This window comes from Ranitomeya variabilis, chromosome 3, assembly GCF_051348905.1.
Source record: "Ranitomeya variabilis isolate aRanVar5 chromosome 3, aRanVar5.hap1, whole genome shotgun sequence".
NCBI lineage: Eukaryota > Metazoa > Chordata > Amphibia > Anura > Dendrobatidae > Ranitomeya > Ranitomeya variabilis.
In genome coordinates, this window is record NC_135234.1 from 613,246,875 (window position 1) to 613,270,627 (window position 23,753).

Genomic DNA, 23,753 nt, shown 5'->3' on the forward strand with positions numbered 1-23,753 from the left:
CTCACGGAATTTGTGAACTGCAGTGTTTTTAAATCTGCAGCATGTCAATTCTTTCAGCGTTTTTTTTTTTTACCCATTAAAAAGTAATGAGGTGAAAAAATTTATTTATTTTTTTTATAAAGTTTTTACTGTCAAGCAGGTTTTGGCTGTAGAAAAGAAAAGTAGCAAAAAACCTTGGTGTGAACATAGCCTTATTTTGGTTAAACAAATCAGTCATTCCAGATTTGTGTAGAGACTGGCCGCGGGTCACCTAACCTGATCACAGTCTCATAAGGATATATGAGGCAATTCTGGTCAGCAGACTCACGGCCAGTCCACACACACAGGAATGGACTCAGACCATGAATGAAGGATGCGTGCCAACTTTCTGGAGCAATATAAAGCAACCAAAATTGAATTCACATGTCCATGTTCCACAGTCCAGACAGACTGCAATGTAGAAAACAACCTGAACTAACTGCCTCATACCGTATGGCTAGGAGCATCCAGATGATGGCTGCATACACCGCAGTTTCCAGTTCACCGGTGGGTGTTAGACCCTTATCGATTTCATACTGACCCAATGTATAGGTGAATTGGTAAGAACTAGGCAACCGATTCAAGTGGAGAACCCCTCTCTGATGTAATGTCATACATGTCAATATTAACTGTGGTTTGGGGGATTGCGGCCCCATGCATGCCCCTGAGCTCCCGAGACAAACGAGTCCAGGGAGTCAGGGGACCGCTGATGCCAGTGCTTGCTTTCTGCTGGAGACATTCAATTGCATTGTACCAGGGCACAGAGACCAACTCTCTGCACCACAATAATTATACTAGCAACCGGCCAGAGGCTAGCAGCCGACGTCCGCCATGCGCCACTCCGGCTGGGGAGGAGGAAGAGGATGCTCTCCAGTGAGACCCAAAGTCAGGTGAGAAGTTGTGGTTCCCCCCCATGTATGTGAACAACTGCATACTGGAGGGACATTACTGCAAGACAAGGATCAAGATAGGGGACATTACTAAAAGAAGGGGACCAGAACTGGAAATATTACCACAAGATGGGACTAGTATGAGGGACATTAATACAAGATGATTAGGATGGGGACATTACTACTAGAGGAGACCAGGATTGGAAATATTACCACAAGATGGGACTAGTATGAGGGACATTACTACAAGAGGGGACCAGGACTGGAAATTTTACCACAATATGGGACTAGTATGAGGGGCATTAATACAAGATGATTAGGATGGGGACATTACTACTAGAGGGGGAGCAGGATGGGGGAAATTATTACACGACTGGGGCCAGAATTACTGTGTGTGACTAATTGCAAAACAATATTACTGTATGGGATCGAGTTGGGGGGGGGACAAGAAAAAAAAAAAAAAAAGTGTAAGTTCATAATAAAAATATTTTGCCACTAAAAATGACGAAATAAAAACTGAAGTAAAAAGTAAAACTAGTGCCATAAGACATGTAATAACATTAAAAAGCACATCAAAAAATGTGCAAAAACGATCAGAAAGTCATATAGAAAAAAAAAAAAAAATGTACCACTGAAAACATCTTGTCCCACAAAGAACGCGGCCAGTCACGCTCAAATTTTCCACTATGTGTGGCCCTTTTAAATCAGGCTGAGTTTAAGACCAGTATAAGGCTGCCGTCACACTAGCAGTATTTGGTCAGTATTTTACATCAGTATTTGTAAGCCAAAATCAGGAGCGGAACAATCAGAGGAAAAGTATAATAGAAACATATGCACCACTTCTGTATTCATCACCCACTCCTGGTTTTGGCTTACAAATACGGATGTAAAACACTGACCAAATACTGCACGTGTGACGGCAGCCTTAGAGCTACCTCTATTTTTTCACAGGTCTCAGTGGCGGCTTACTTTTTTGTTGGATGAGTTGAAGTGTTTACTGATACTATTTTGGGATATCTAAAAAATTTTCTTAGTTTTTAACAGAACTTTTGGGAGACCGAATGGACCAAGCAAATCAATTCCTGAATTTATATTTATTTACGCCATTCATCATGCAGAAAAAGTTATCAGATGGATTACAATAAGATCTGGGGGATGAGCTGCAGTTTATTTTTTTTTTTTTTTTTTTTATTGTTACCATTTTCGACTTCATTACCAAAATGTTATCGATTTTCTGTTTTGCGACTTATGAACATTAAAAACTAATTTTTACAAAATAAAATGTATTTTTATATCGCCACACAGAGAAATAACCATTTTTTACCGAGGGCTTTTTTTGCATAATGAGCCAATTTGTTTTTCCAGTACCGTAATTTTTTTTTGTTGTTGCTGTTTTTTTACTTTTTGATCACTATTTAATCCATTTATTTTGATAGCATGATGAAAAAACTAGTTTTTACACAATTTACTTTTGTAGTCTTCACCAATCGAGTTAAAGCATCGCTCCAGCGTTATGTTTGATTTATACCCTGCGGCCACTAATGTAAGGTCCTTGCACTTGTACTTGCCACCCGCCACTGTCTTCAACTATTAGGCTATGTTCCCACGATCAGGTAGTGGCAGCGCTTTGGACGCAGAGCATTTTCGCTGTGTTCTAATCATGCAAGTAAATCCGCATGTGTTCACTGAACAATGCGGATTTACATGCATCCAACACACTTTATTGTGGAAATTTGTGCTGTGAAGACTAGCATCTCGGCAACAGAAATTGACATGCTGCGGCTCTTAAACCCGCACTGCAGGTAAGTTTACGCAGTGTCAAATAGAAGCACAGTGGGTATGGGATTTATAGAAATCCCATCCACACTGTGCTTGTACTGTACAACTCAGCGTTCTGAATGAAGCACAAGCGCGATATCCAAAACGCTGTTATTCCTGATAGTAGACACATACCCTTATCGCTGCTGCTCCTGGGGGTCTCCAGCAGTTTGTGACCTGCCGCATTGCAGCGTGGAGGTCACTTTTCAATGCAAGTCTATGACAACCTCGTTCTGGCTCCCTCAGACCTACATTGAGAGCTTGTGACCGCTACACAGTGACTGCAGACATCTCAAATTAGACTGGACAGCCCCTTTAAGTTGCTTTAGACACCATCAGCTTCCTGCAATTGTATTGTGGCGGCCTATCTAAAACAACTGACCGCAGAAGTTGCAGCAGGGTGTCAGCTACAAAACACACTCAACACATGCTGCAGATGGGGCTGGCTTTGCTGCTGAGCCGGCACCATCACCAGCCATACATGCATGGTATGGTTCGCCAGAATTCTTTATCCGCTGTGCCGTACAAGTGCACAGTTGTCAGGTAAGGGTTAATAAATGCGTTTAGCGTTGTTGTTTTTTTACGTCCTTATATTAAGTACCCTCAACACAGAAAAAAAACCTGTGCCAAAAAGGTCTCATCTGAGCACACTAAGGTTATGTGCACACATTGCGGATTGTATGCATTTTTGCTGCATTTTTTTGCCTCAAAAATGCATACACAACAGAACCCATTGAAATTCAATGGGATTCCGCAATGCTGTGCTAATGCTGCGTATTTTTCACCTTCTGGTGGCCCCTGGTTCCAGCCCAGGCCTTAGTGATGCTCCCGTTCCCAGTGATGCCTTGCGGCAATGACCTGTGATGACGTAGCGGTCTCGCTTGATGCTACGTCATCTGGGGTCATTGTCGCAAGGCATCACTGGGAACAGGAGTATCGCGAGGATCGGGAAGGCTGTGGAGGCCTCCAGAAGGTGAGAATCACAATTTTTTTTTTTTATTATTATTTTCAACATTATATCATTTACTATTGATGCTGCATAGGCAGCATCAAAAGTAAAAGGTTGGTCACACTTGTCAAACACTATGTTTGACAAGTGTGACCAACCTGTCAATCAGTTTTCCAAGCGATGCTACAGATCGCTTGGAAAACGCTAGCATTCTGCAAGCCAATTACGCTTGCAAAATGCTAGTGTTTAGTGGGAATACGCATGCCAATTCCACATGCGTATTTCCCGCAGCAGGGAGTTGCGGAACTGCCACGGAAATTTCCGTGGCAATTCCGAACGTGTGCACATAGCCTTAAATGGTGGTCTGTCTGGTGGTCACCTAGCTTTCTGAAAAAAGGTTCCCAATAAGGATACTAAACAGAAACTGACAGAACATTAACCCCTTCACGACCTTGCCCTTTTCAGTTTTTGCGTTCTCGTTTTTCGCTCCCCTCCTTCCCAGAGCCATAACTTTTTTATTTTTCCGTCAATATGGCCATGTGAGGGCTTGTTTTTTGCGGGACAAGTTGCACTTTTCAACAACATCATTGTACTAGAAAACGGGAAAAAAATTCCAAGTGTGGTGAAATTGCAAAAAAAATGCAATCCCACACTTGTTTTTTGTTTGGCTTTTTTGCTACTGTAGGTGCACTAAATGCTAAAACTGACCTGCCATTTTGATTCTCCAGGTCATTACGAGTTCATAGACACCAAACATGTCTAGGTTATGTTTTATCTAAATGGTAAGAAAAACTCCAAACTTTGCTACAAAAAAAAAATAAAAAAAAAAAAATTTGCGCCATTTTCCAATACCCGTAGCGTCTCCATTTTTCATGATCTGGGGTCAGGTGAGGGCTTATTTTTTGCGTGCTGAACTGTTGCAGATGGTCGATCAAAAGAACCTGTTATTACATTTTAATGCAGTATCTCAGCGACCAAAAAAAACGTAATTCTGGCATTTCAAATTTTTTTTTGCGCTACGCCATTTAGCGATCAGGTTAATCCTTTTTTTTTTTTTTTAATTGATAGATCAGGCGATTCTGAACGCGGCGATACCAAATGTGTAGGTTTGATTTTTTTTTATTGTTTTATTTTGAGTGGGGCGAAAGCGGGGTGATTTAAAGTTTTATCTTTTTTTTATCTTTTTCAAAAAATTTTTTTTTTTACTTTTGCCATGCTTCAATAGCCTCCATAGGAGGCTAGAAGCTGGCACAACTGGATTGGCTCAGCTACATAGCAGCGATCATCAGATCGCTGCTACGTAGCTGAATTGCAGGCTTGCTATGAGCGCCGACGACAGATTGGGCTTTCACAGCAGGCTGGCATCAGTAACCATAGAGGTCTCAAGGACCTCTATAGTTACCATCCTGACGCATCGCCGACCCCCAATCATGTGAAGGGGGTCTGCGATGCGATCATTTCCGGCCGCGCAGCCGGAAGCTCCGGTTAAATGCCGCTGTCAGCGTTTAACTGGTTAATAGCGGCGGGTGAATCTCGATTTCACCGGCCGCTATTGCGGGCACATATCGGCTGTTTAAAACAGCTGACATGTCCTGGCTGAGGTGGGCTCAGCGCCAGAGCCCACATCAAAGCAGGGGACCCGACCTCCGCCATAATAGTACGGCGGAGGTCGGGAAGGGGTTAAGGCTACGTCCCCACGGTCAGTACTAGGCAGCGCTCTGGACACAGTACATGTCCGCTCCGTCCAAAGCGCTGCCAGCTTTTGAACGCAGGCGATTCCGCATGTGTTCATAGAACCATGTGGAATCACCACATCCTATGCATTGAACTTGGGATACTTACGCTCAGTCTCCGCAAGATAAATAGACATGCTGCGGTCTGGAAAGACGCGGTCGCATGTCTGTCTCTGCAGGGAAGCCGGAGCCGTCTGTGCACGCATAGTGGACATGGGATTTCTTGAAATCCCATCCACTACGCTGTAACATCTGGCCGCTGCAGGTGTACGCAGCGTCCAACCAGCAGTGTTTACTGACCGTGGGAATATACCATAATGACTTTTAAAGGGAACCTGTCAGCAGTTTTGGCCGATATAAGACACGGCCACCGCCTCTCAGGGCTTATTTACAGCATTCTATAATACTGTAGATAAGCCCCCCCCCCCCCCCCCCAGTCCGAACTGAAAGATAAGAAAATAAGATTATAATCACCCGGGGCTGTCCGGTGGGTGTCGTAAGTCCGGGTCCAGTGCCTCCCATTTTCTTGCGGCGCTGCCCTCTTGTTGCTTCATTGCTTCCTGGCATCGCGTTCCTGTGCAGGCGTACTTATCTGCCCTGTTGAGGGCAGAGAAAAGTACTGCAGTGTGCAGGCGCTAGGCCTCTCTGACCTTTCCAGGCGCCTACGCACTGCAGTACTTTCCTCGGCCCTCAACAGGGCAGATAAGTACGCCTGCGCACGCAGGAGCACGATGCCAGGAACCATGACACAAGCAGGAGGGCGGCGATCATAAGAAGATGGGAGGTGCCAGACCTGCGACACCCATCGGACCAGACCACCCCCTCGGGTGAGTATAATAAAACTTATTTTTCATATCTTTCAGGTCGGACCGGGGTCTTATCTATAGCATTATAGAATGCTGTAGATAAGCCCTGAAAGGCAGCGGCCGTATCTTATATCGGCCAAACATGGTGACAGGTTCCCTTCAAGCCGGATTGTAGGACACAAACGTATGAGCTGCTGCTAACTGCAGGATACATTTGCCTACAAATGTAGCACTTTAATTTCTCTTTGTCACATTCTACTCACTTGGTATCAAAGTAGATGGAATAAAAAACTGACATCATACATTCCATTTTTTGTGCATCTTGTTAAGTACCCATTCCCCAGTGAGATGGGGATGTAAATGTGGGTAAAGGAGACACTAGGTCCCTACAGAACATGTTATAGAAAGTAGACTAAACCACAGCACCGAACACTTACAGGAAGAAGTGAGCAGCTGCAGAGAACCTACAATGAAAAGTTTGATTTCCTGTCATTGGTATCTTGCATGCAATCATTTACACAAGCAGTTTTTTTGGTTGCACTTCTAGTGTAATGTTTCTGACCAAAAGCCAGGAGGCATGAATCCAAGACAAGGAAACCTATGAAGGAAAAAATAAATAAAACACTACCAAACGTGAGCGATGTCTGCTTTACACAAAACGTACAACAAGCAATGGAATTTTTTTTTTTTCCGAGTGGTGCGAGAATCAACTGAACTTTTCACCTCGGTCGTAGCCGCTAATATAAATATGACAACGCCGGCTTCATGATGAGCAGGCCTGGGAACACGATGACAAATCTCTTGTGCTAGCTAATAAAATAGTGAATACCTGTGATCATATCCATTATGCAAGCCAATGCAGATGAGGAAAACCACAGTAAAATCTCAATGAGCTGACTTCAATTCCAGACCATCTCAAATAAAACTAAAGCTGGTTACATGTGAGACTCAAGGATCACGGTCTGCCAAGAAGCCGAGGGACTGAAGCCACCGGGACTGCACTTCTGGGCTGAGGTTGGGTGGGAGCACAGGAAAATCCATACAACAAGAAGGGAAATTGTGACATTCAGATCCCACCAAGTGAATAATACAGGATGCCTGTTATGTGTCAAGGACAATAGTCCCAACATCTCACAGGCCTAAGACACAGAAAGTCTACAATGGGGAAGCAAAGACGGGAAACTGACTTCACAGGAATATTTCATGTGACAACAGAATACAATGACAGTGATGCCATTCTCACCTTTCATCTTCTCCATCAACCAAAGGAGTGGTCAGGGGTAAAGACTTCAAAGGAAGTAAAGATCCCGCTCCTTGAAGACCACCACTTGTATCCAAAGAGGACCCCTCCAGGACATGCGGTAGGCCCACCATTGAATGCTCCATCAAACGCCGAGCATCCTCAATCTGACTTGCCACTGACTGAATAAGAGATGGTGCAAAGAAATGACCAGCACTACCAGCCATCTGAAGAGCAATATTTTGTGCAATGGGTACACTTGCAATAACTGGAGCATGATTTCCACTCTGGACCAAATTCCCATTTTGAGGTGTTGGAAGTTGAGGAACAGTAGGTGGTGGGCCCAGGGTGGTAGCAGCAGGTGATATTCCAGTAGGTACACTCGTCCCCAGCTGTTGAACGGCTGGAACATTGGTAGCTGCGGGTAAAGGACTGACTGCAGGTACTTGCGGAGTGGTCATTCCCTGTACAGCGGTGGGTTCAACAAGTTGAGTTGGAGGCTTTGAAGGGAGCAGAGGATTTTGAGGTGCAATCATTACAGGAGGTGGATGAGTAGGAGCGCCAACTGGTATCCCCTGTGTGGGAGGAAGTACCGGCTGAGAAGGAGCTGGAACACTTTGCTGCATAAGAGATGGTGTAGTTTGACTGGTAGATACCTGGTGCACTGCAGTTGGCAGATTGCCTTGCTGCATAACACCTACAATTTGTCCACCAGTTGCCGGTATTGTGGGCTGAGTGTGTACCACAGGCTGGGTTGGAGCTACACAGGTTGGTGGCGCTTGTGCTGATACAGACTGTATCTGTCCCTGCAAAACTTGTGCTTGGATAACAGGTACTGATGCTGCGGTACTACCCACTCCAGCTGATGCAGACAGTATAGGAGCCACTCCTGTCTGAACAATTTGGGGATGCTGCATGTATTCGGGTAAACTCCCTGGCACAGAACTCTGATTTGTTGGCATGACATGCCCAGTAGTCATTTGAGTTGGAGCAGTTTGTGGATGTGCATATTGTATCGTTGGAGGCTGTTGCTGAACAGTCGGCAGACTTTGTAAGGACTGTGCCGGTTGAGAATATGGCAACTGTGGTGGGATCATCGTAGAAACTGCTGGTGGCTGATGCCCTATAGAAGATGGGACACCAAGTATGCTAACAGCAGCTGGCTGCACACCAACAGGGGCATTCATAGCAGCTGGCGCAGCCTGTCCTACTTGTTTCTGGGGAGAATAAGTGGCATCTTGTGAATGTATCTGTAACTGTGCAAGCTGAGGCTGGGAAACACTCTGTGGTATATTTGAAGGTGGGACATTCTGGGTGAGAGGGTTGCTGAAGTCTATCTGCTGGGGTCCCAGTGCTTGAAATCCTTGCATTGCAGGTGTCCCCATTTCGCCACTTCCAACACTTTCTGTGTAGTGACTCAGAGTGCTGATATTGCTACTCACTGAGCTCCCACTGGTGCTCTCTCGCTCAGACGTCATCTCAAGTGGGTTTTGTTTAACGCTCTCCACTGCTTTGTTGACCGCAGATCCCTCTGAAGCAGCTGCTGCATTTTCTTTGTCATAGAACTCCATACATGTCCATCTGCCTTTTCTGAACGGTTCTGAACTGGAGTCTAACTTTACAACTCTAAACCTGGAGGTCGCAGCAGCCGAAGGTGCTGCCTGCTGCTGCCCTGCAGCTGGCCCTACAGGGGCACTAGTAGCATTGCTAGGTATACTAGATGCAGCAATATTTCCATTGCCAGAAGAACCTAAATGAGGATTAACGTTTCCAGAGACAGCACTGACATTACTAGTACTTGTCACACTGGTGGAGCTAACATTTACACTAGTGGGCACAGGACCCACAGGGGCCGCCACGCTGCTGACATTTTGGATATTGACATTATGTGTGGTACCACTACCGGTTGCAGGACTGACCCCTGCACTAACAGGCCCACTTGCTTTACGCACGATGGGTGGCATAGTCCCCACAGGTGGCGCTGCAGAAGAAACAGGTGCTGCAGTCTCTGTAGATCCTTGAGAAGCCAGTTTCACAGATGTGGGGTTGTGAGAAGCTGCAGGCACAGAGGCACTGGATAAGCCATGATGGGTCGGCATTGGAAGTCCATGATGGTGGTGATGAAGATGGTGCACGTTCCCATTTATCAGAATATTCTGGACATTAGCAGGTAAATGTTGATGAAGGTGCGGTTGATTTGGAGACACGGCGCCAGGAGTTTCAGCTTCTTGAAAGTTATTCAAGGTCTCCTCGGAGGAGCTTCTCTCGGGGCCGCCGAGATCTGTAGCTCTGGACAACGACACATCCAGGATTTCAGAAGAGGACAGGTCTTCAGTGTGGGACTCGTCCAGGTCATCGTAGCTCTCGGTGTCCTCCGCTATGCTGTTATTCGAGCTCATGCTGGCTGAAATCTGAGCAGGGGTGACACTGGTAATCTGAAAGCCACTTTTCTTTTTAATCTGTGCCCCAGACTGTACCATGGGCTGTGCCATCAGGTTCAAGGTTTGGGGAGGATGCTGCTGAGGTCCAGGTGAGGAGGAGGAGGCGGGAGGTGGGGGCTGCACCAGCAGGGGAGACTGGTACTCATCAGAGGCCAGGCTGTGGCCGCCGCCTCCAGGGCCACCTGTGGTGCTCACAGCTGAGGGGGTCGCACCGGTCCCACTGCCCCTTCTGGGGAGGTCTGCCGGCTGCGCCATCTTCCTGCCAGCTAGGTCTGCAGATGGCTCGGGCTGGTGCATGCTGATTCTCCTCCTCTCAGCCCACCCACCTTCACTCCCCGAGCTGGGAGCCGGACCCCCGCTGTACGGATGGAGCCCGGGCAGCAGATGCTGCGGCGGACAATGCACGGATGTGGGGCCGCAGGGTCAGCGGCACGCTCCGCGTCCTGACAGCGCACTCCTCGGGGAGGGCAGCGCGGCTCGGAGCCCGGGATCCGGGGCCACAAGGCAGGTGTGGTCACTCTGCTGCCGGGAGACGAGGATGACGAGGATGCGGTGTGCGGAGATGGCCGGGACGATGCAGCCGGTGGCCGCGGCCATCACTTACAGTCATCAGCACAGCTCCTGGCCGGGGCCCATCCTCCGCACAGATAACCGTCCGTGTAGCGCTGAGGAGAATCCGGGTCAGCGGTGGCGAGGAGGAGGCCGGCGGCTCATGGACTCCTCAGCCTGGCTCTGTCCCCCGTGACTCTGCCTTTCTTTTCTCTCGCAGTGTCTCTGGGCTCCGGCTCCCTGTTACACGGCGCCTGTGCCTCCCTCCCCCTTCCTTAATCTTACACGGTATTGGAGGACAGCGGCTGCCAGCCGGGGAAGCTGCTCACTTAGGGGCGGAGAATCGGGAAAAATGGCCGCCGGACATGCGCACTACGACGCTAGAGGAGCTGTAGCAAGACGGCCGGCCTGCAGGGGGAGGGATAGAGTCGAGCATGACGCAGCGGGCTCGCCCGAAGCTTGACGGAAACTGCCGAACGGAGGCGAGGGTTTCGGCAGCGCTCGGGCTCTCGCATGGATGACGTCAGTGCGGGAGTCATGCAGACGTGTCCTGCTTGTTGAATGTAGGGCAGTGTGAGACATAGGCCATTGTGCAATGGTCGGGACACGTGGAGGGGGCAGCACCGGGGAGCAGGGACCACCTGTGTGTCATCTGCACCGTCACACTGTGACGAGCGAAGTGTCAGCCATCTCCACACTCCAGCTTCCCGAGTCACAGAAAGCGGCAGCCAACTGGTGACTAATGTAAAGTGTCCACAGAGGGGGAGTCCGGATAATCTGGCACCGAATAGACCGTGTGGTTCTCCGAACTCCAGAACCTCTTCAGAAACCAATAATTGGACTTTGAGGTGTGCTTGGCATCATTGTTCTGCAGAAAGGTCCAGTGATGTCCAAACTTCAGCTTTCTATAGAGGGCATGGCATTGTCCTATTAGATTTCCTGATAAGTGACTGAATATATATCGTCCTCCCAGGGGTGGATTAAGGGTAGCCAGGGCCCCGGGCTGTTCAGACACTGTGGGCCCCCCTCCCCGGTCATGTGACGCCAGAACCAGATTATTCCAGAAAAATGGCCGGGCCCTACTCTACTGTAACCTATTAAATATTTGTTAAAATCTGCAATACAATTTAGGTATATTTTGACCAATAATATCACATACAAGGAACAAATACCACCGCGCCATGTCAAGACCACATATTACCACCACTTGGTGACCAAATAGCACATTCAAGGGACAAATACCACAACACCATTTCCAGACCACATATTACCACCACATAGTGACTGAATACTACAATACTGATCAGTAATTTAAAAAAAACCAAAAAACACAATACTATCACCATAAGTGCCAGTATTCACAGGAGATCTGTACTTAGTATGCAGTGTCTGTGTAGAGGTAATACAGAGATCACTGGTGACATTGTACACAGGACCTCTGTATAAAGTATACAGTGTATAGTGTCAGTGTATAGGTAACACTGACTCACCAGTGACGTCTCTAGGTGAAGTCCTTCATTTTTCATCCAGCACAGACCGCCATCATTTCTTCCAGCCAGGACTCGTTTCTGCAGGAAATAACACAGTTATCTCGAGCTCTGCTTGCAGAACACATTACTTAATTTTTCACAACTTCTACATTACACCACATGGAGAAAAAAAGGCGATATAGTGTCACTCTGCACAGTAACAGGACCGCCCCCCCCCCCCCCCCATTTAAAACATTATACTCAAAAAATAAAATAAATACATCACTGCAGTAATAATATCCCTTAATTAGCCCCTCTGGTAATAATATTCCCACACCCTGGCCCCCTGTGTCTCATTCCTGGCTCCAGCCATATGTTCTCCCATCCTGCACTCATGAGTAGCCATTCTACCCCATGTGATGTCCCCATCCTGCCCCATCTGTCTCCATCGTATCCATCCTGCCCCATGATCCAATCCTGCCCCATGTCTTTCATTCTGCCCCGTGTCTCCAACCATGCCCCGTGTCTACATTCTGACCATGCCTCCAGTCCTGCCCCCAGTGTGTCCAGCAATCTGCCCCAGTGTGTCCAGCATATTACCCCCAGTGTGTCCAGCAATCTGCCCCAGTATGTCCAGCATATTGCCCCAGTATGTCCAGCAATCTGCCCCAGTACGTCCAGCACGATCGGCCGCGCTCACGGGGGGAGCGCGGCCTATCGCAGCTGACATCCGGCACTATGTGCCAGGAGTGGTCACAGACCGCCCCCGGCACACCGCGATCAAACATGATCGCGGTGTGCCGGCGGTATAGGGAAGCATCGCGCAGGGAGGGGGCTCCCTGCGGGCTTCCCTGAGACCCCCGGAGCAACGCGATGTGATCGCGTTGCTGCGAGGGTCTCCTACCTCCTATCCCTGCAGGCCCCGGATCCAAAATGGCCGCGGGGCTGCATCCGGGTCCTGCAGGGATTACTTCCGGGTGCCGTGCAGACTGCAGATGAAAGCTGCAGCCTGCACGGCTGTAAGTGAGATCGGTGATCTGACAGAGTGCTGTGCACACTGTCAGATCAACGATCTGTGATGTCCCCCCCTGGGACAAAGTAAAAAAGTTAAAAAAAAAATTCCCACATGTGTAAAAAAAAAAAGAAAAAAAAATTCCTAAATAAAGAAAAAAAATATATATATTATTCCCATAAATACATTCGTTTATCTAAATAAAAAAATCAAACAATAAAAGTACACATATTTAGTATCGCCGCGTCCGTAACGACCCCACCTATAAAACTATATCACTAGTTAACCCCTTCAGTGAACACCGTAAAAAAAAAAAAAAAAAACGAGGCTAAAAACAACGCTTTATTCTCATACCGCCAAACAAAAAGTAGAATAACACGCGATCAAAAAGACAGATATAAATAACCATGGTACCGCTGCAAACGTCATCTTGTCCCGCAAAAAACGAGCCGCAATACAGCATCATCAGCGAAAAAATAAAATAGTTATAGTCCTCAGAATAAAGCGATGCCAAAATAATTATTTTTTCTATAAAATAGTTTTTATCGTATAAAAGCGCCAAAACATAAAAAAATGATAGAAATGAGGTATCGCTGTAATCGTACTGACCCGAAGAATAAAACTGCTTTATCAATTTTACCAAACGCGGAACGGTATAAACGCCTCCCCCAAAAGAAATTCATGAGTAGCTGGTTTTTGGTAATTCTGCCTCACAAAAATCGGAATAAAAAGCGATCAAAAAATCTCCCGTGCCCGAGCATGTTACCAATAAAAACTTCAACTCGTTCCGCAAAAAACAAGACCTCACATGACTCTGTGGACTCAAATATGGAAAAATTATAGCTCTCAAACTGTGGTAACGCAAAAAATATTTTTTGCAATAAAAAGCTTCTTTCAGTGTGTGACAGCTGGCAATCATAAAAATCCGCTAAAAAGACCGCTATAAAAGTAAATCAAACCCCCCTTCATCACCCCCTTAGTTAGGGAAAAATAAAAAAAATTAAAAAATGTATTTATTTCCATTTTACCATTAGGGTTAGGGCTAGGGTAAGGGCTAGGGTTAGGGCTAGGGTTAGGGTTAGGGTTGGGGCTAGGGTTAGGGCTAGGGTTGGGGCTAGGGTTAGGGTTGGGGCTAGGGTTAGGGTTGGGGCTAGGGTTTGGGCTAGGGTTGGGGCTAGGGTTAGGTTGGGGCTAGGGTTAGGGTTGGGGCTAGGGTTAGGGTTAAGGCTACAGTTAGGGTTGGGGCTAAAGTTAGGGTTAGGGTTGGGGCTAAAGTTAGGGTTAGGGTTTGGATTACATCTACGGTTGGGAATAGGGTTGGGATTAGGGTTAGGGGTGTGTCTGGGTTAGAGGTGTGGTTAGGGTTACCGTTGGGATTAGGGTTTGGGGTGTGTTTGGATTAGGGTTTCAGTTATAATTGGGGGGTTTCCACTGTTTAGGCACATCAGGGGCTCTCCAAACGCGACATGGTGTCCGATCTCAATTTCAGCCAATTCTGCGTTGAAAAAGTAAAACAGTGCTCCTTCCCTTCCGAGCTCTCCCGTGCGCCCAAACAGGGGTTTACCCCAACATATGGGGTATCAGCGTACTCGGAACACATCGGAGAACAACTTTTGGCATCCAATTTCTCCTGTTACCCTTGGGAAAATACAAAACTGGGGGCTAAAAAATAATTTTTGTGGAAAAAAAAATATTTTTTATTTGCATGGCTCTGCGTTATAAACTGTAGTGAAACAATTGGGGGTTCAAAGCTCTCACAACACATCTAGATGAGTTCCTTAGGGGGTCTACTTTCCAAAATGGTGTCACTTGTGGGGGGTTTCTACTGTTTAGGTACATTAGGGCCTCTGCAAACGCAATGTGACGCCTGCAGACCATTCCATCTAAGTCTGCATTCCAAATGGCGCTCCTTCCCTTCCGAGCCCTCCCATGCGCCCAAACGGTGGTTCCCCTCCACATATGGGGTATCAGCGTACTCAAGACAAATTGGACAACAACTTTTGGGGTCCAATTTCTCCTGTTACCCTTGGGAAAATACAAAACTGGGGGCTAAAAAATAATTTTGGGGGGAAATTTTTTATTTTTTATTTTCTCGGCTATGCGTTATAAACTGTAGTGAAACACTTGAGGGTTCAAAACCCTCACAACACATCTAGATGAGTTGCTTAGGGGGTCTACTTTCCAAAATGGTGTCACTTGTGGTTTTCTTTTACTGTTTAGGTACATTAGGGCTCTGCAAACGCAATGTGACGCCTGCAGACCATTCCATCTAAGTCTGCATTCAAAATGGCGCTCCATCCCTTCCGAGCCCTCCCATGCGCCCAAACAGTGGTTCCCCCCCACATATGGGGTATCAGCGTACTCAGGACAAATTGGACAACAACTTTTGGGGTCCAATTTCACCTGTTACCCTCGGGAAAATACAAAACTGGGGGCTAAAAAATAATTTTTGTGGGAAAAAAATGTTTGTTTTATTTTTACGGCTCTGCATTATAAACTTCTGTGAAGCAGTTGGTGGGTCAAAGTGCTCACTACACCTCTAGATAAGTTCCTTAGGGGGTCTACTTTCCAAAATGGTGTCACTTGTGGGGGGGGTTTCAATGTTTAGGCACATCAGTGGCTCTCCAAACGCAACATGGGGTCCCATCTCAATTCCTGTAAATTTTGCAGTGAAAAGTCAAACGGCGCTCCTTCCCTTCCGAGCTCTCCCATGCGCCCAAACAGTGGTTTACCCCCACATATGGGGTATCAGCGTACTCAGGACAAATTGTACAACAAATTTTGCGGTCCAATTTCTTCTCTCACCCTTGGGAAAATAAAAAATTGGGGGCGAAAAGATCATTTTTGTGAAAAAATATGATTTTTTATTTTTATGGTTCTGCATTATAAACTTCTGTGAAGCACTTGGTGAGTCAAAGTGCTCACCACACCTCTAGATAAGCTCCTTAGGGGGTCTACTTTCCAAAATGGTGTCACTTGTGGGGGGTTTCAATGTTTAGGCATATCAGGGGCTCTCCAAATGCAACATGGCGTCCCATCTCAATTCCAGTCAATTTTGCATTGAAAAGTCAAATGGCGCTCCTTCGCTTCCGAGCTCCGTCATGCGCCCAAACAGTGGTTTACCCCCACATATGGGGTATCGGCGTACTCAGGACAAATTGTACAACATCTTTTGGGGTCCATTTTCTCCTGTTACCCTTGGTAAAATAAAACAAATTGGAGCTGAAGTAAATTTTGTGTGAAAAAAAAGTTAAATGCTCATTTTTATTTAAACATTCCAAAAATTCCTGTGAAACACCTTAAGGGTTAATAAACTTCTTGAATGTGGTTTTGAGCACCTTGAGGGGTGCAGTTTTTAGAATGGTGTCACACTTGGGTATTTTCTATCATATAGACCCCTCAAAATGACTTCAAATGAGATGTGGTCCCTAAAAAAAAATGGTGTTGTGAAAATGAGAAATTGCTGGTCAAATTTTAACCCTTATAACTCCCTAACAAAAAAAAAAAATTGTGCTGATGTAAAGTAGACATGTGGGAAATGTTACTTATTAAGTATTTTGTGTGACATATCACTGTGATTTAATTGCATAAAAATTAAAAGTTGGAAAATTGCAAAATTTTTAAAATTTTCGCCAAATTTCTGTTTTTTTCACAAATAAACGCATGTAATATCAAATAAATTTTACCACTATCATGAAGTACAATATGTCACGAGAAAACAGTGTCAGAATCACCGGGATCCGTTGAAGCGTTCCAGAGTTATAACCTCATAAAGGGACAGTGGTCAGAATTGTAAAAATTGGCCCGGTCCATAACGTGCAAACCACCCTTGGGGGTGAAGGGGTTAAAGAGTGTGGAGGCTACTGTGAGGGCACAAAGAAGATGTTTCACTATGTAAGGGGCACAGTGTGGTTTTACTATGTGGGGCAGTAAGAGGAGCACTGTTTTTGTACCATACAGCAGGTGCATTCATTGAGACACATATGGCAGCAGCTGCTCACTATTGGGGTATGAGAAATAAGAGGAGTTTGTGTAGTTTGGGAATAAATGGCGACGGTGCTGGAAATATGAGAAGTCAACTGTGACTTTGATGTAATCTTCAGACACGTCTTGTCTGGAGAAGTTGTCATGTCCGTCTGAGCAAGATGGAAAAGATGGGAAGGCTGGAGTCACACTACAGCGAGATACGGCCGAGTCTCGCAGGTTAAAAACAAGCTCTGGTACCGGCACTCCGGAGCGGAGCGTGTGGCTCCATGTGTTGCTGTGTGGCCGCATGCTCCGCTCTGGAGTGCCGGCGCCAGAACTTGTTTTTAACCTGCAAGACTCGGCCATATGGCTGCTGTCACACTAGCAGTATTTGGTCAGTATTTTACATCAGTATTTGTAAGTCAAAACCAGGAGTGGGTGATAAATGCAGAAGTGGAGCATATGTTTCTATTATACTTTTCCTCTGATTGTTCCACTCCTGGTTTTGGCTTACACATACTGATGTAAAATACTGACCAAATACTGCTAGTGTGACGGCAGCCTCTCTCACTGTGTGTGATCCCGGCCATACAGTGAACAACTCCATCAGACAGAACGTCACATATAATCACCATCTATAACTGTGCTGTAATCTCTTACATGTTCTGCAGGACTGGTATTTACCACTATATGGTCTCCATATGGCAGTAATATCAGTGTTGGTCTTTGTGTAGAGATTTTTTTTTTTTTCAGTAACAGCAGGATCACCTGCTGAGATTTCACTATACCCACGATTAGGTTGCGCCACCGTAGTTATAATGAGGGTTACCATGTTAGAGGCCCACTCAGATTTCTCCCTTTTGAGCTGTACTCCTAGCTACGCATGTGACTAAATCCATTAACAGGCGCACACCAAGTCATAAATTTGATGCATCTTGTCTTTCGTGTGCATCTCGGTGTGCCTCACCAGAAATGTTACTCCCGTTAGGGACCAGAAATAACAGTTGCAACATAAGAAATGCCACCTATTGATGAATTTGATGGGCGAGCATAGCCATGCAGTGTCCCACCTTGGCTTCTCCCCAGCTCTGGCTGTTTTGCGCCACTCTGCACTAAACAAAAACTGTTCAACTTTTAAAAGTGTTTAAAGGGCCACTGTCACCCCCCTCCAGCCGTTATAAACTAAAAGAGCCACCTTGTGCAGCAGTAATGCTGCATTCTAACAAGGTGACTCTTTTAGTTTTTGGTTCAAGTATTCCCAAATAAAGCCTTTTGAAAGTTAGCCAAAATACCTGTCGTTAGCCAGGGAGGCGGGTCCTCACTCCCCAGCTTGAACCGCTACTCTGCCGTCACTCCAATCTTCAGGGACTTTCGGCGCCATCCCCTCCGCGCTTTTTTCTCTTCAAAACCGGCGCCTGCGCTGTGTGTAAGCTCTGGCCGTGTGACGTCCCAGCCAGGCTTGCAGACTGCACCTGTGCGGGCATTGTGGCCACCCACCTTGGGAATCCCAGCCCCGCAGTGTTATGCATTATGCACAGTGCGGGGCTAGGATTCCTGGGCATGCGCACTGCGTGTGTCAGCCTGTCACCCAGGTCCCCCGCCTTCCAGCGTCTGAATACTGTACTGTACTGTATACTGTATGAGGAGGCACGATCAGCTGAATACAGTATACAGACGCTGTAAGGCGGGGGACCTGGGTGACAGGCTGACACGCAGTGCGCATGCCCAGGAATCCTAGCCCCGCACTGTGCATAATGCATAACACACTGCGGGGCTGGGATTCCCAAGGTGGGTGGCCGCAATGCCCGCACAGGCGCAGTCTGCAAGCCTGGCTGGGACGTCACACGGCCAAAGCTTACACACAGCGCAGGCGCCGGTTTTGAAGAGAAAAAAGCGCGGAGGGGGTGGCGCCGAAAGCCCCTGAAGATTTGAGTGACGGCAGAGTAGCGGTTGAAGCTGGGGAGTAAGGACCTGCCTCCCTGGCTAAAGACAGGTATTTTGGCTAAGTTTCAAAGCGCTTTATTTTGGGAATACTTGAACCAAAAACTACAAGAGCCACCTTGTTAGAATGCAGCATTACTGCTGCACAAGGTGGCTCTTTTAGTTTATAACAGCTGGAGGGGGGTGACAGTGGCCCTTTAATGCAAGTCTTCTGGTTTGTTTGCAATCTCTTTGTATCCTTTTCCTTGTGCAAGGCATTGATCTCTTCTCGTCACTTTTTGGACTACAGTCTCAATAGCCCAAGAATATTATTAATTTGGAGGCTGTGTCCCATGAGAAATGGACTAAGATTTCTCAGAAACCCTGCCAGAAGCTGGAGTCTGGCTATTCGTCCTAGTTGAATAATTCTGAGACTGCAGAAGTTATTAAAAGTGGAATTTTGTGATGAATCTGGAGCTTGTGTTCAGCTCATAAATTGTTCTTGTTTCATTGATTTATTGAAAACAGTAAAAAAAATTTTTGTTTGCAACTGTAATTTGTCAATTCAACCATGATTTACCACTTCGAGCTTCAATGCCCTTTACATGGACCAATAATTGACTGAACAAACATTTGTAAGAACACTTGTTCCTTATTATTGGATTGCGCTAACTTGGCAGCAATCAGTAAACACTTTTTCAGCAGCTGATTGCACTGCAGCCTAAAAAATAATCCTTGTCCGCAGCCGATGTCCCTGTGTAACCAGGGAATGTGCTTCCAACAATATCCAAACTGTATATAGGGAGCAAATGATCAAATCCAAGGGATGTTCCATGTCTAATACATGCAGATGCCACCACTGGGACCCGCAACGATCTTCAGAATGTAGGCCCATCATGCGCTGTGATCAATGGAGAGGTGGTCAGAATTCCTATATAGACACTTGATGAGTTACAGCTTGCCTCAATGGGATTTGCCATTTAATTTTAACCCCTTCCTGACATGGCCAATTTGCGTTTTTGTTTTTTCCTCTCCTTCTTCTAAGAGCCATAATTTTTTTATTTTTTTATTTTTCCATCCACATAGACGTATGAGGGCTTGTTTTTTGCAGAACAAGTTATACGTTTGAATAACACCAATAATTTTACCACATAGTTTACTGTAAAACAGTAAAAAAAAAATTCCAAGTGCTGTGAAATTACAAAAAAAAAACCCATGCATTTATGACATTGTTTTTGGGGAATTGTTTGTATGACCTACATTGTGCAATAGAAATGACTTTCCAATATGATTCTCCTCATTAGCATGATTACGGCGATGCCAAACTTGTGCAATTTTGTTTTTATTATTTTAGTAATGAAAATAAAATCAGAAATTGGTAAAAAAAAAAAATCATTTTGATTGTGTCGCCATTTTCTGAGACCTGTAACATTTTCATTTTCTGTTTGATGGAGCTGTGAGTGCTTATTTTTTGCAGAAATAAATTATTTTATTGATTTTATTTTGCTTTTTACAGGATTTTTAGTGGTATTGTGGCGACCCATCGAAAACACAATTTTGGCAATTAGAATTTTTTTTTATTATGGTATTTACTGCTCAGGTAATTTTTTTTTATATTTTCTGGATTTGGCGATACCACTTTTGTGTGTCGTGTTTTTTATATCTTTATTTTTATTAGGAGGAACTTTAATTTTTTTTATCTTATTTTTAAAATCTTTTTTTTACTTCTTACTGTTGTTACTAGTCTCTTTAGGGAACTTGAACCTTCTACCGTTTGATGGCTTGTATTATGTACATTGCTGCATATAGTAAAAGTCACGGTCTCCTTGGAAGCTCAGCTCCAGACTTGGTTTCAAAGGAGCTCCGTGATGACAGGCATGGAGGTCTTCCTCAGACCCCCAGCTGCCATAGCAACACATTGGCACCCCACGATCCAGGTACAGGGGCACTGATGAGTGCATAGAATAATGCTCCCCCATGCCATTGCGTTGGTAATGCCTCTGTTAGAGTTTGACAGTGGCATTTAACAGGTTAATAATTGCAGGCGGAACTCCCTCCATCTACGACCTGTGGCTTTTGGTGGCATGTCCTGGCTAAGACACTAGCTGTTACCTGCCAGATACTTACCCCATGAGCCTGCCACCAACCTGCGGCATACCTGTATGGGATAATAATACCACAAAGCTATGTGGTCCTATTTTGTAATGTACTTCAGTTAAAATCCATACTGTTTTGGTGATCCTGAGATTCCTGATACTCTATGTGACCCTGTCTATCTGCTTCTGCTAGCAGATCATGTGCCATACATCTGACACACGATCTATCCAGCTAGTTTAAACTTCTAATGCACTAATAATCACTTACCGTGAAACAATCGTAGCAAACGTACAACAGAAACACATCACCACTTCTGTATTTATCACCCACTCCTGGTTTTGGCTACAAATACTGATTTAAAATACTGACCAAATACTGAACGTGTGAATGTGGCCTTGAACATACTGTAGACAAACCAAACATCCGAACTTTAAAAAAAAAGCTGAAAAAAAGTGTAAAGAACACCACAAAACAAGCTGGAAAACAGGTGTTTTGAGCGCAAAGTTTTTACTGCCAATGGAACAGGTTTTTGCTACTGAAAAAAAGCGCTGCATGTGAACATAGTCTTACTCTGAAACACTATGGCTATCTGTGGTGTTACATAGGACTGCAGGTGACATCTACTACATTATCTGTATTCAGAGACGTATCACTGTGTTATCTGTGGTGTTACATAGGACTGCAGGTGACATCTACTTTATCTGTCCCCAATCTTTTCTGACCCTAGCAACGCCCTTGTGTACTGCTAATAGTGGCAGACCACTTGGCCGATATGAGGCCCCTGAATATTGGGGCCACAGTGCCAGCACTGGCTCCAGGCCAAACTGTGTCCGCATTCTGCTCATGTAATGTAGCCTAAATGTTTGTGTGATTTTGCAATGTTAGCATTTCGGGTCCCACTTTAAACTTTTTTGCTTAGGACCCCATTTTGTCTAAAACTGGCCCTGACTATGTCCTGCGGTTCTTAGGCTACTTTCACACTAGCGTCGTGCACTGCACGTCGCTATGTTTCGTCTTGCAGAAAAAACGCATCCTGGAAAAGTGCTTGCAGGATGCGTTTTTTCTCCATAGACTTTTATTAGCGACGCATTGCCACACGTCGCAACCGTCGTGCGACGGTTGCGTCGTGTTGCGTCGGACCGTCGCCACCAAAAAACGTTGCTTGTGATGTTTTTTGGTGCGTCGTCTGCAGCATTTCCGACCGCGCATGCGCGGCCAGAACTCTGCCCCCTCCTTCCCGCACCTCACAATGGGGCAGCGGATGCGTTGGAAAACTGCATCCGCTGCCCCAGTTGTGCGGCGCATTCACTGCTAGCGTTGGTGCGCCGCAACGTTGCATAGCGAAAGTAGCCTTAGTGTGTATTGTGATATAGACTGTGATATGGTAATGTGTAAAGTAAAGAGTAAGACATAGGTTAGGTTTTAGGACATAATGTAGTTAATATAGGGCAAGATAAACTTTGGTATGTATGCAAATGCAATGCACAATGTTTGTAAAAGTAGATCTGTCAGCTACAGACGTAGGGACAGACATAGTTAAAGTTTGTGACTAGCCCATATTGGGAGTGGCAAGCCCCAGTATAAAGGGTCTGTTTGCTGATGAGAGTGAGATAGGGAAGTTCGTTAACCAAGGTCAAGTTCAGGTTGCAGTGGGCTGATAGTGGAAGTATGGATCTATTGTTCGGGGCAGTGGGAGGCTTAACTGGGATCCCTTAGGCTAGGTTCACATTGCGTTAGGGCAATCCATTAAGCGCATAGCACTAGCGGATTGCGCTAACGTAATGTTTCTCTAGGGTCCGCATTCGCCGTCCCCGCTAGCGCAGATCCGCGATCTGCGCTAGCGAGGAATGGACCTCGGGCGCACCTCGGACGCTGCAAGCAGCGTCCGAGGTCCGTCACAAAAGAACGGCACATCGCTAGCGCGTGCCGAAAATGGCATGCGCTAGCGATGCGCTACAGGGAAAAATCACATTGCTGTCAATGGGTGCGCTAACGTACCCGTTGCACGGCGTTAATTGCTACAATTTCGCTGTGCAACGCAGTCCGTTAGCGTTAACCCATTAACGCAATGTGAACCTAGCCTTACAGACATTCCTGCAACGCCCATAGCTCAAGACTCGATACAGGTACTATGAAAAGTGCCTTATCCTCTGGTATACAGGGAAGGTAACAGATCCCAGGGGAACTGCGGAACTGGAAGGGAAATCCCTGGGTCTGACAGAGCCAGTAAATGTGAGGCTAAGTGCACACTTTGTGGATTCCACTACGGATCCACAGCGGATTTGACCGCTGCGGATCCGCAGCAGTTTCCCATGAGTTTACAGTACAATGTAAACCTATGGGAAACGAAAAACGCTGTGCACATGCTGCGGAAAAAGCCGCGGATTACATTCCGCAGCATGTCACTTCTGCGGATTTTCACCTGCTCCAATAGGAAAAGGCAGATGAAAAACCGCAGAAGAATCCACAGTAAAAACCGCGATAAATCCGCAGTAAAAACCGCAGTGGAATCTGCAAAGTGTGCACATAGCCTAAGGATAATCCAAGAGGGATGGATAGGAATTCTAAAAAGGTACTGAATGAAGGAACCAAGACATGAGAAGTGTTATGCCCAATACTGCTTGTTACAATCTGATGGACTGTACAGTAAACTTCTGTGTCTTGAAACGAACTGGATGTCCCCTGAATTATGTGAGGCGGCTCCGGGAGATGGAAGCCTTGAGACACCGGAGGCCTGCGGCCTACACGTGAGTGTGATACACCCCACACCTGACAGCACATTGGGATGGGGACATAATTTTCCTGTAAAGTGCCAGGGCGTCATGGAGCAACAGATCCTCCATGG

At 46.0% G+C, this 23,753-nt stretch overlaps 1 protein-coding gene across 4 annotated transcripts in view; it reads right to left on the bottom strand.

Moving 5' to 3' along the window:
• TSC22D1 (TSC22 domain family member 1) overlaps positions 1 to 11,735 on the bottom strand; it is a 114,908-nt gene extending 103,173 nt beyond the window's left edge. For 2 of the 4 annotated variants that reach the window (XM_077297356.1, XM_077297355.1), the window contains exon 1: positions 7,458 to 11,733. In XM_077297356.1, the coding sequence (XP_077153471.1) occupies positions 7,458 to 10,192 (2,735 nt within the window). In that variant the 5' untranslated portion in view covers positions 10,193 to 11,733. Of the gene's footprint in view, positions 1 to 7,457 lie in introns of all 4 variants that reach the window. The other 2 variants (XM_077297353.1, XM_077297354.1) reach the window with 2 other exon arrangements.
• Between the last annotated feature and the right edge of the window lie 12,018 nt (positions 11,736 to 23,753).